This window comes from Crinia signifera, chromosome 4 (genome assembly GCF_055691185.1).
Source record: "Crinia signifera chromosome 4, ASM5569118v1, whole genome shotgun sequence".
Classification (NCBI taxonomy): Eukaryota; Metazoa; Chordata; class Amphibia; order Anura; family Myobatrachidae; genus Crinia; species Crinia signifera.
Window position 1 is genome coordinate 203,830,965 of NC_139220.1, and position 13,357 is coordinate 203,844,321.

General features: G+C 41.4%; 1 protein-coding gene and 1 long non-coding RNA gene across 3 annotated transcripts in view; one reads left to right on the plus strand and one right to left on the minus strand.

The window, feature by feature from the left end:
• DAPK2 (death associated protein kinase 2) overlaps window positions 1-13,357 on the plus strand; it is a 49,723-nt gene that overhangs the window by 29,078 nt on the left and 7,288 nt on the right. Inside the window, exons 3-8 of the mRNA XM_083183491.1 lie at window positions 2,219-2,440; window positions 7,438-7,576; window positions 8,715-8,844; window positions 10,273-10,321; window positions 10,412-10,438; window positions 11,323-11,475. Coding sequence (XP_083039617.1) covers window positions 2,219-2,440; window positions 7,438-7,576; window positions 8,715-8,844; window positions 10,273-10,321; window positions 10,412-10,438; window positions 11,323-11,475 — 720 coding nt within the window. The remainder of the gene's footprint in view (window positions 1-2,218; window positions 2,441-7,437; window positions 7,577-8,714; window positions 8,845-10,272; window positions 10,322-10,411; window positions 10,439-11,322; window positions 11,476-13,357) is intronic.
• LOC146074874 (uncharacterized) overlaps window positions 11,221-13,357 on the minus strand; it is a 55,193-nt gene continuing 53,056 nt past the window's right edge. For both annotated transcript variants that reach the window (XR_014473469.1, XR_014473470.1), the window contains one exon: window positions 11,221-11,471. This is a non-coding gene — a long non-coding RNA (uncharacterized LOC146074874). The remainder of the gene's footprint in view (window positions 11,472-13,357) is intronic.

Here is a 13,357-nt window from a genome sequence, read left to right on the forward strand (position 1 = left end):
AAGTGTTAATGGAACATTTACACACAGACAGGTGTAATGGCTGTTTCATTGCAAGTAAGTTTATGAAGATAACTGTTCCCGTCTAAACTAATTGCTACATGTGAAGCTTTCTAAGTGTGAATATGCAACATATGTTTATATGTGTAGCTATGTTGAGGTCATGGTGTGAAAACTATTTCATGCAGTACGTGTAGAGTGTGGTGAACATGTTAAAGAATATTTTTAAATGTCATATCATACATTTGGCCTGATTCAGGGGTTGAAGCAATTTGTATTGCTGCGGAATCTTTAGCCGTAGCAGCGATGTGAAAATATGATAATGCCGCAGGAGGTGTCTGAAGAAAATAGATGCCTTCTGCCGGTATAGCAGACCCAAGTGGTGCATCCGAAGATGCAGCATCGGATCTTCATTGTGAATATGTTATCTTACACAGAGTGGTTGAGGGAACTCCTCTGCTAAGGCAAGGAAAGATGCAGACCCTCATCTCAAAAGGTCTACAAAACACACAATGGGTGAGATTTAATAGAATGAGAGATTCAGAAAGTGAGAGATTTGGTAAGAAATCTCCAGGTTTTTTAAAGTGGCAATCCTTTTTTTTTTTTTTTTTTTTTTTATAATGTTTTTATTAGTTCCAAAACATACAGAATAGAAATATGGAAGAAAATTAACATCAAAATTATGATGCTAAGAAGTTATTACAATACAGAACAAATACAACTTCATTTACTGTACTAAAGAGAGAAGAAAAAAATACTTTTTATAGACACAGGCAAAATTGTAGTATGTTTCAAAACATCAATTTTCTCAATTTTCCACCTCGGCATCTAGAACTCTGTACCCGGGATTTACCAGAGCAGAGCAGAAATGTAAAGGTCATAAAATCTTACTAACATATAGGTTTACTGAAAATAAACAGATGGCAAAACGCGAAAATACCACATAGAGACAAAAAAACATAATATAATATGGCGTGGAACCTTTGATAAACTTACGAGCTTTAAACAATAGAACATTGTATTTGTTGTGTCGCCTTGGCCTATAACCATATATAGACACCAGAGATAACAATTGGGCCACAGGTTAATCTATATAACTTAACAGAAAGTATCAGTGGGTGTGGGAAAGCATCCGCTAACCAAAATGGAGTAGATGGCAGAAACTGTGTAAGTATATTAATGTGTCCCCATAACAGTATAGACACATGTTGGAGAAAAAGTTGTGTGTCCTTGAGAACAGATGGTTAGGCATTAAGGGGCCACTTTATGTAACAGTACCATAAAGGCCACTAAAAAAAAATATAAGGTGTGATTTGTGGTAGTTGGACTTTCCTCTATGAACCCTGAGGGTGAAGGAAAGATTACAATGTTGGCATCTATAAAACAGGATTTGTAACTGCTGTATGCCTTCCAGTGGACTACATCCAGTGCAGCCACTCCTGACCTGCTATGTGGTTCCCAGTTGTCTACAGGGTGAGAATCGGAAATCGCAGTCAAATGGAATAGTGTGACACTGTAATGAAATGTTGGGACATAAATAGGCACAGTAGCCCCAGAGATATGTGTGGAAGCAACAGACTCCGTTTTGAAACTAGTATTAATTGGCTCACCAATTTCGGGGTCACTTTGCGATGAAACTGGGATAGCCGAATAGGGAGATAGATCCTCCGAAGGAACCGTGTCACGGTCAAAGAGAGACATAATGTGATTACATTTATTGTCTATATAAGGTATCAAAATCTTTGTTAACTCTATCACCAACCGAGTAGCGATACCTTTGGTGTCAGATATTACATAAAGTGGCAATCATTTACACTGCAAAACCAGTTTGATATTGAAGTGTAGATGATTGCTGCTTTTAAAAAAACTTGAGATTTGTTACCAGATGTCTCACTTTGTGAATCTCTCATCCTATTAAATCTCACCCAATGTGCCTCCATTTTGAAAAAAAAATCTGCTCTCCACCCTCCAAACAGCGGCAGTGAGCTTGTAGACAGAGATTGCCACCTGCGTAGTACAGCTGTACAGTACTGCACATGCACCAGAGTGATGCAGAAACCATCTGCATCAGGCCCATTGTGTGTTAATTTACACAACGGCATGCAATGATCTGTTTAAGTGTACTGAGAATTGGTAAACTGATAAATGCCGACTTCCAGGTGCACAAGCATTGTATGGCAAAGTAATAGACCTGTTCTGAAGGTTCTCTCTGTTTTTCTAGTGGACAGTTTGCCATTGTTAAAAGATGCAGAGAGAAGAAGACTGGAATAGATTATGCTGCAAAATTCATCAAGAAGAGACAGAGCCGGGCCAGCCGTAGAGGGGTGACTCGGGAGGAGATTGAGCGAGAGGTGAACATCCTCCGGGATATCCAGCATCCTAATATCATCACTTTGCAGGATGTTTATGAAAACAAGACTGATGTTGTCCTCATCCTGGAGTTGTGAGTTTCAAGCGTTAACAATGAGAGGGTTGTGCTCTTGGTACAATGACATGTGACCAAATGCCATGTTAACTCAGTCTATTATAATCTGGGTGAATTGGTTTATGTAACAAAATGAGAAGTTGTCCCCAGCACACCAAGTGGTATAAGTAACAAGACACTATATGGTAATATAAAATTCTGAGATTTTAGTTACATATACTAGCAAAAATACAGTAAGCCTCCAATCCACTTTGTGACTTTCTGATACTGGTGGTCCCTAATATAAATTCCTAATGTAAGGCCATTTGATAATGGCATAGATAATCCTATACCACCCTGGAAGTTATGTATCAGGGCCCCTTCATTCAGCCCAATGCCCCCTTCTCCCACCTCATCTCCCACCATCTGTGCAGTAAAGGGGTAATTAGTGGAAATTACTGATCCAGGCCCTACATGCTGAGCGGTTGATATAATACCCCCTACCACCCGCCGGACATCAAATCTTCCGCCCATAGCACCCCCCACCCCTACCGCTGGAGGATCGGTAGGAGCCCCAATACATTGCTATGCCCAGGGGTCTACTGCTGTTATGTGTGTATATATATATATATATATATAGATAGATAGATAGATATATAGATAGATATATGTGTTTGTATATTATTATTATTATTATTATTATTATTAATATACATTTGGTCTATCTATAATACTTTAACTGACCCGGCATATACTGGGTCACCTAAGTGTCCATCTCCGTGCTTCGCTCCGCACCTCTCTGGAAACCCCCTTCTGAAAATCCTGCGTTTGCCTCTGACATAAGTGCAGTGTCAGACCCAGATACATTTATCTAGGTACTGTATATAAATGATGTCACCACAAGACACATTAATGTACAAATGAAGGAAACATTAACTGCAGACACAGGAAGATCTGGACAAGTCATATTGCAGTAGGAAATGAAATAATTTTTCCTTCCTAGAACTTCCTCTCCATCCTTTTACATGATGCCTTGTACATAGTGCTGTGTGCGCAGTGCCCTGTGGACTAGTGTGAGGGGTATACGCAGTGCTGTCTCTCCATGTATCTAGGGAGTGGGACAGTCTCAGGGTTGAAAGATTTACCACCAGAAATGTCCTTAGTTTTGACCATTTATAAGTAGAAGCTATCATGTTCTCTGCCTGTCAGATGGAATTGCTCCTTTTATTGCCTTGGAATTACTGTATATATTATTAAATGAGACTTATTGAAGATCATTTACAAATAAAAAAAGTTATTATTATGATTATCAGTAACAGGATGGAATTATACGTTTGCATCGCAAATTCTCCAATACAGTCTTATGTATAATCTGTGTGGTCAGTGGGAGTAGGGGCCTGATTCAGACCTGATTGCTGGGCTGCTAGTATTCGGAGCCCAGCTAGCAGGTGATTCTCACACCCTATTACATTTGGCCCCTCATGTTGAACTTCTTTTCATGTGTCAACCATTTCCATGTTAACTATACATTTTATCTACCGTAATTCAGCAGGAGGTGTCTGATATAAGAAGACGCTTCCTGCTTACATTAGTGATCCTTGCAGCATCTGTGGACTGGGATCATCCGTGACACCATCAGCTAGCTGCATGACCCACGGGGTCACACACGGCGGCTGCCGCAGCTCTTACAGACAGACCAGAAAATCTCCATTTCTGAAGGACAACCTGACCTCGGCACTCTACTAAAGTGACGACTACTTATTGTTGGGAAATGGAGGCCATCACCGCCCGCTCCACACCCCTAAGCAGCAGCAGACTGTCAATCTACTGAAACCTGCAGCCATACTGCATCCGACAATGCAGGAACTGTACTGCACATGTGCAGTACAGGCCCAACGCATGCGACCCGAGCCTTAGATCTGACAGGATCTTATTTAGGCTCACTGGCTCAAGCAATAGAATTAATGTAATTTTGAATAACAGTGCAACATAGATATTAGGCTAGTTTTAACTCCACTCTACACTGGTGGCACACATTATGTTCTGCCAATGTACAGAATAAATATGTTCAGTAATATCAGTATAATGTATGTATGTAATAGGTAATGCTAAATGGGCACAAACTGGGTTACAAGTTTACCTTCTCTTGTAAAGCAGTTGTATTAGCCTATTTTTAGAAAACAGTAGGGTTGATGTATCAAGCAGTGATACGGCAGGATAAGTGAGTGAGAGGAGAAATGGCCCATGGCAACCAATCAGCTGCTCTGGATAATTTTATATTATGCAAATTACAGATGTTACTTTTGTGCTGATTGGTTGCCATGGGCCACTTCTCCTCCCTTATCACTGCTTCATGCATCTGCCCCAGAATTCTATATGTTTTCATGACCACATATTAATATTATTATATTAAACTAATTACTTTTGTCGTTTTTTTTTATTCTCATTGATGTAATGTACCCATCTGAAATGTCTATGACCAATATGGGACAATGCATCAGATGATTGTTTCTTTACTCTGGAGATGAGCCAGTCTCTTCTAATCCAAGAGACGTGACTGATATTAACAGAAGCACTATATTGGTCTGTGGTTCACTAAGAGGATATTGCAGGCTGTTCACTTCCTCTAGCTCTTGTCATGCTGTTATATTAACTGTGAAGAATGGACACTCAATAACCTTGTATTGTACTACTGCAGACATCAGTGACCTATGTCTATATATGTATGTGAATAAAATAATTTTGGGTACTTGTGTAGAATCACGGCTCCCATCGCGTGCCATCGCCTGCCATATGTGGTGGCATGCATTGCGATGCGATTTTACTGTGTTTTTATGCATTTTTTTTATAAAATCGCATGCCATCGCATCGCATGCCATCGCATCGCATGCCATCGCATGAGATCGCATGCGATCTGATGCGATGCGATGTCATTTTTCACTGAAATTATGGACATGAGTTGAAATCATGTAAAATGCACCCCAAATGTCTTTTTCACACTGTACCACCCCCACTATCAATGCCAACCCGAAGCGTGGCGAGCGCAGCGAGCCCGCGAGGGGCGGCGGTACGCGTCCTACGACCTTTTCATACCCCCACTATCCACGTCGGCGTGGAGATGAGAATAGAAAGTGTGGCGAGCGCAGCAAACCACCGAGCCCGAAGCGTGGCGAGCGGACGCGGATACCATCACAGGTATCCGTGTCCCCTCGCGGGCTTCACAGTTATCCGTGTGCGCTCGCCATGCTTCGGGCTCAGTGGCTCGCTGTGCTCGCCACACTTTCTATTCTCAACTCCACGCCGACGTGGATAGCTGGGGTATGAAAAGGTCGTAGGACGCGTACCGCCGCCCCTCGCGGGCTCGCTGCGCTCGCCACGCTTCGGGTTGGCGTTGATAGTGGGGGTAGTACAGTGTGAAAAATGACATTTGGGGTGCATTTTACATGATTTCAACTCATGTCCATAATTTCTGTGAAAAATGACATCGCATCAGATCGCATGCGATCTCATGCGATGCGATTTTTTCCCTGTACGATGCCCATCGTGGGAGCCGTGATTCTACACAAGTACCTAATTTTGTATTGAATACAGTAGAAGATTCAATTAAAGTTTAGACTTTCAGCTTTAATTCAAGAATTTGAATGAAAAAAACATTTAAGAACAGCAATTATTTGTATACACAAACTCCAATTTTAGGGGCTGAAATTTAATTTGACAAATTAACAATTAGAAACATAAGGGGGTATAGGTTTCCTAACCTTTCTGCTACCATTCTACCACTCCAACTATGGTCATTGTTCAAAACATCACGCACTTTGTCCACAGTTTGCTAATTTCGGCTTGTTGAAGGTTGTCCAGAGCGTGGTTCATCCTTTACGTCTTCTCTGCCCTCCTCAAAGAATTTAAACCATTAGTAAACTTGCGCCTTGGACAAGAACTCCTCTCCAAAGGCCTTTTGAAGCATGGCAAGCATCTCGGTACCCGATTTTCTGGGTTTAACATAAAACTTAAATCGCATATCATTGCTCGATGGTATGCTACATCTAAAAATACAGTATATAAAAATAATCCTGAGCACACATTACAGTTAATGCCATCAACACTTTCAGCAGACATCTGAGATTTACTGTACAAAGATACCTTTTGAAATTGGTTGAATCGCAAAAAATGAATTTAAGATTAAATGATTTTCACATGATGTTCTTGTATGCTGTTTGTTTTAAATTAGATCTTTTAAAACCACATTGGATTGAAATAAGATCATTTCTGTTATCTAAATAAGTATGTCGCTTCAGAAGGTTTACTGACGCAGAATGAGAGGTGCTCATTAAAATGTACTGACATCACAGAATGAGGGGTTAATCATGTATTAAGTAAACTTGAAACAAAATTCTGTCTTTTAGTTTGTTACATTAAAGTAAAATAAAAATTGGATATAGAGATGTATTAAGGCAGTGGTTCTCAACCTCGGCACGTTTTCCAGGTCTCCACACAGAATCACAAGTGAAGTACTGTAATTAACCCCACTGTGGATCTTTTTAAATGTGTTAGTGAGTAATGAATGCACCTGTGCACATGCAGGGTGACCTGGAAAACATGAACTGTTGGGGGGTCCTGAGGACTGAGGTTGAGAACCACTGTATTAAGGAGTCATTGTGAAACCTCTAACAGTCAGGCACCTCTAGGGCTATTACTTGGTCAGACTGTACCTTGGCCACTAACTGTGCCAACTCAGAGCCATCATGTTTATCCCTTCAAAGGCATTACAAACAAGCTAATATTTTTCCAAAATAATATTACCCCAGCCTGTCATCCCACACACTAGCATCACTCACCAGCTTTTGCAGCTGCAGAAACGTAGGCATGTGCCTAATTTGTAGGTGTGTCTCCCAAGTGCAGAGAGTAGATGTGCAACTAGAGGTGTGATGTGAGGACCATTTAGCCACCTATGTGAGAACCATGGCATATTGCAGTGTGCATTAATTGTGCTTTGTAAAGGAGGTTGAACTAATGGGTTTTGTCTACTCTCTGGTTAGGGTTTCTGGAGGAGAACTTTTTGATTTCCTGGCACAGAAAGAGTCCTTAAGTGAAGAAGAGGCTACTAGATTCATAAAGCAGATTCTGGAAGGAGTAAACTACCTACACACACACAAGATTGCACATTTCGACTTAAAGGTGAGGAGACTCATACCCCTTTCACTTAGCAAATGCCGCGTCGCACCCGGGATTTGAACACGGGTGCGCTGACATCACACGGGGGTGGGGCAGAGTGTCATTGGGGGGCGGAGGCAGCGCTTGGAGCTGATGCTGCCTCTTCCCTAAAGTGTAAACGGGACCCGGGTTACCTGTTTACACAGCCAAGCAACCCGGGTAAAACCCTTTTTTTTTTCATTATTCAGGGGCCATGACCTGGCCACTGGCGGCAGCAGGGGCTCTCCTCCGTCAGACTAGGCAGCCCCCCTTATTAAAATTAGGTAGGAACCTCCGCTGGTGGTGTCCCTACCTCAGATGACACCCAGAGACAAGGAGTATGCAGTGCTGGCTCCTACACAGTGACAGGAGCAGGGTGCGGCATGTAATGTATATTGCAGCATCCGGCTTCTGTCACTGAGCAGGAGTCAGCCCTCATCAGAGGACACCCGGGAGCATCTAGCACCCCCCTAGGGACACCAGTAAAAATGACTAAAGCATATTTGCAGAAAATGCCCTAGAACACCTGTTTTCATAGGGTACCTGCAAATATTAAGGATCTCCAGGATCAAGATGGAGTGACTGCAGCAGATCTCTTCTAAGCTGTGGGATTTACCAAACCCCTGAATATAATGCATGCTAGCCTATACAGATTCAGTATCCCTTCTCCGAAATGCTCGGGACCACAAGCATTTCGGATAAGGGATTTTTCTGGTTTTTAGAATATTTTTTTTTAACATACTTACCTGGACCCCAGGCGTCCCCCGGTGTCCACAGCAGCCTTCAGGATCTTCTTCAGCGGTTCCAGGGGTGCATTGCGCGAGTTTGCAGGCGCACCCGCACAATGCACTCCTGGAACCGCTGAAGACGCTAAAGAAGATCCTGAAGGCCGCCGTGGACATCGGGGGACTTGGTAAGTATGAAAAAAGTGGCGGGGGGGGGGGGGGGGGGGCTAAAAAATAAATCAGAAACATTCAAAAAAACAAAACACGTTTTTTGGAATATTTCCGATACGGGAGACTCGACCTGTAGTAGCCTGTGGACTATTATATTGCAGATTGTACTAGAAAGGGAACCAGGTGGATTTCAAGAATTATAGAATCATTTTTTTTTTATTTCTCAGCCGGAAAACATTATGCTTCTGGATAAAACAATTGCCGTACCCCACATAAAATTGATTGACTTTGGCCTGGCACACAAGATTGAAGATGGGGTAGAGTTCAAGAATATATTTGGCACACCAGAATTTGTAGGTATGTAATCTTTGTGGCATTGATGGTTACTAATTTACAAATGTGTAAAAATGTCCCCGTTTTGTGACTTCATGGCTTGTTTTGAGTGCAGACGAATCCGATTTTGGGTCCGTGGGAGGATCTGCATGTCAAAATGGTGGATTAGAAAAATGTAATATGTTTTGATAGCATTGTTGCCTAAACTGCTGGAATATCCTGTAGATGCTAGATTAGGGAGAGACCTTACAGACAATTCTCCCAGGAGGGTTCTTACCTGCCTGCCTGCAAGGTGGATGGGAACATACATTGATCATGTCCAGCCAACCTCAGTGAACACTAAAGGGTACATTTACTAAGATTGGAATTCTATTAAAGATGGGATGTTGCCCATAGCAACCAATCAGATTCTATCTATTATCTTCTAATCTAGAATGTGCTAAATAAATAATCATTTTAAAAGGATTGGTTGCTATGGGCAACATCCTCTCTTCAATAGAACTCCTATCTTAGTAAATTTACCCCTGAGAGAGCAGCGGATTTGATGACAAAGTTCTCTTTATCATCTTTTTATATCAAGCTATAGAAAATTGACATGTACAGTATCTTCCATTGGGATACATTGGAGCTCTGCTATGTACATGCTGGCTAGGTACATAAATGCACCCAGAATTGCACCCCCTGCAAAATGGTTTATTTTGCCGGACAAGAAGATATTTAAAACATTCATAGTATGTGAGGTTACATTTATGCATACAGGGTTTTGGTTGTACTGCATTCCCCATTCACTTTCATGTTATTTCAGACTGAAATATCATTGCTTAGAGCATTGTGATTTCCTGGCCAGAATATTGTGGCATTTATAAATGCCTGTCTGGCACTGCCCTGTCTCTTTAGCTAAGATGACCACATAGTGCAGAGGAGTTAAGATAATGTACCACAGACACAAGCAATAAAGAAGTCTTTAGCTATACAGAAGCTATAATTCATATACTTGGAGTTGCTCTCCCCCTTGCCACCAGTGTGCCGGATTCAGTAGCTGGCGGCATCGCAATGGGGTGGACGGGGTGATCGCTCCATCCATCGCAATGTGGTGGACCGACGGCGTGATAGTAGCCTCTCTGATAAGCGCGGCTCCTTCTGTAGCTGCCAACTGCTTTTAAAGTCTAGTCCCATGTTCTAAGGATTTGTTCCTTCTACATTGTCTGTCAGACGCAATTATTACCTTCTCCATGTATCACGTTTGTTATTTTTACTTTTTAAGTAAACTGAATCATATTGCAAACATGATGCCGATTGTAGTATTCCAAGTGCCCGCAGGTTTGGATGTAATGAAGATACTTGCAGCAGCTTCTTAGCAGTGAAATGCCCTGAACACTAGTAGCAATTCTGCATTCATAAAAGCAATAATGCGAGTTGTATGTGTCTAATTATGTACAATTAATGTTTCAGCTCCTGAAATAGTCAATTATGAGCCACTTGGCCTGCCTGTAGATATGTGGTGAGTTCACATATACAGAAGTCTTTGGCTGTCAACATAGATGCCTGTATAAAATGAATTGTATAGTAACAACACATTTCTCTGTATTAGGAGCATTGGAGTGATCACCTACATATTGTGAGTACCCATTTTTATTTTGATCCTTCTTCACTATATCACACAGACAATGATGGTGGGGCTGACACACTTATGTTTTATTAATAGAAGTATTCCATCTCTTAGATAATGTAATCTGCCAGTATGAAGGTCTGACACGCTTTATAAATAGGGAATGCCTTCTAATGTACCCTATGTCTACCACCCAAAGTTTCTTTAATCCTTTGAGTGCCAACATCTCTGAGAGATGTTCAAAATATCGGCTGAAAATGCCAGTGTCCCTCACATTTGTTATATAAATTCAAATAAAAAAATGTTGTGTATAAAACGATTATATTTCCTATATAAGGTAACATTACAGGTCATTGTTTGCTTGGCAATTTACACACCAATTTTGACAAATTCACTTGGCACTCCAAGGGTTAAATATGTTATTCTTGTAACCACATCTCATTTTTTATTTTTGTGCTTTGGCCTGAAGAATTGTAGCTAGATCATAATGGGTGTCCATTCATGTGTCCCTGTAATGAGATATACTGTGGTAGCTGTTACAGGCAGCAGGGTTTGGAGTGCAAGAACTGTAAGGAATACATTAGTCTTAATTAATATTCAATAACTTGAATTAGTGGTTTATGCTTTATTCAGGATGATGAGGCATCATTTAAGCGCTATTATGACCTCAGCACTGTGAGGCAGTAATGCTAAACATTACACCATCCGTAATGCTCCGATTATGCACCCAAAAAATATTTTTTATAATATCTTAGTTATTTAATATGATGCAAAACACAGAGAGCTTATAGTAATGTATTTGTTTATTTTCTCCAGCATTTGTCCAGACATGTAAAAAATGTACGCTGTTAACCAAAGATTGTTTTCTGTATTCTGCTCCATCCACTAAACAGGCTAAGTGGCGCGTCCCCCTTTTTGGGAGAGAACAAGCAGGAGACCCTCTCCAACATTACAGCAGTCAATTATGAGTTTGATGAAGAATTCTTCAGCCATACCAGTGATCTGGCCAAAGACTTCATCAGAAAGCTGCTTGTGATAGATACTAGGTAAGAAGTAGACAAAGGAAAAAGTGTTTATACGTATTTATACGCATTATCTAATCACATTTAAATACACTTTATGAGTACAAAACTCATTCAAATGAACCTAACACAATATGACAAACTACCAATTGCAGAGTGTTTCTTATTTTATTCAAGTGCAGCAACAGTGTGCAAACACATGTTCGGTTATGAGGGATGGGGGAGTGGGGCAAGGGGGTGTCATGGTTTGCAGTGCACTGAGGGAACTTATACTGTTTGGATGTTGTCTGCATGTCCCTTACTGCAGTGCTGCTGACATCTTGTAGCTTTTGACTGGCTGTTTAGGGTCTTAAGTGGCTCCCAAGTAAAAGCACCTTGGTGTGTACACTGTGTAATGTATGCGCCATTGGACATTCAGGGGTTTTGTGCATGTGCAGTAGTAAAAAAATAAAACAAACAAATGCTCAACTACATGAACATTAGCATTGCGTGTGGCCTTGAATCAGGCCCATAGGACCCAAGTATGGAGACTGCAATGAGATCCGGTAAATACATGACCTGCCTGATGTACCTCTCTAGTGACAATCTTATTCATTTCTAATTTGCTATTAGAATTTCTTATAAGATAAACTCCCAATAAGGTAAAACCTTTCTTCTGAGCTGAATAAAGATCAGAATTTGTTGTACTTCATTGAGCAGGAGTCATACTGTATATAGGTCTTTGTCCTACAGCTAGTTCATAGCTATCAATATGTACTGTACTATTGTGACTGGGCTTACATAGGATATGTTGGACTGTGGGATATACAGTATAGGGGGATATTCAATCCCTGGTTATGACTGTCGGGATATCCCGGCAGTCGTGACCCTGTCCCATTCTCAGCCCGCTCGACAGCAAATCGCCAGGTGGGATTCAATGTCCCGCTTGCCGAGTGCCGAAAAGGGGGTGTGGCTGTGAGATCCGGCCGTGGATCGCTGAGATCCAGCCGTGAGATCAACAATCCACGGGCGTTCTCGGCAAAACGAGCCTGATTGCTTTTAAAGTCGGGCTCTTTTTGCCAAGATGCCTCTTCAATGCTGTCGGGAAAGACAGCATTGAATAGGCACCCGCCACTATTTCCGACAGGGGATTGAATACCCCCCATAGTCTGGTATGGGCAGGAGGGGATTAAAGGTTTCAGGTGCCCTAGGCTAATACACATGTAGTTTCCCTTGTAATGCTGCTAAACACATGTGTATGTTCACTTTGGAACTAGCCAGTCATACTGAACACGTGCATGTAACAAGGGTTATACAACTGGTAATGGCATTTAGGATCTAATGCTTGTGGTGTGGGAAGGAGACTTTGGCTTTAGGCTGCCCAGCTGGCCGTCTAGCACAATGTACATAAAGTAATGGTTCCATCAGTAAGTTACATTGGCACTGCCATCTGGTAGTCACCTTAAGAACTTTACCACCCTCAGTACATCGGTACTGGGGATGGCTAACAAGCACAGAATAAATTAGACCTTAATTTTATTCCTCAACTGTCACGTACAAGGCACCCCCCAGACAAGGTGCCCTAGGCTGCAGCCTAATCAGCCACTGGGTGTGGGGCAAGAACAGACCAGTGATCAGAGCATCACATTTTTATCTGTAAAATGCAGCGAAGACCTTCTCTAAATCTAAGTAATTCATTTATGAATTTATTTATTCATTCATTCAATCAAGGACTTACTTTCAGAACTTCCAAAGGAATTATGTTTCGAGGTATACAATATAATTTTGTGGATGCTTAGAAATATATATATATATATATATATATATATATATATATATATTCACAAAGCCTGCACTCGCACAATCAGTGTATGCAACTTATTGCGGTGCCTTTAAGGACAACGGGTAAACCTGTGTCCATTTGTAC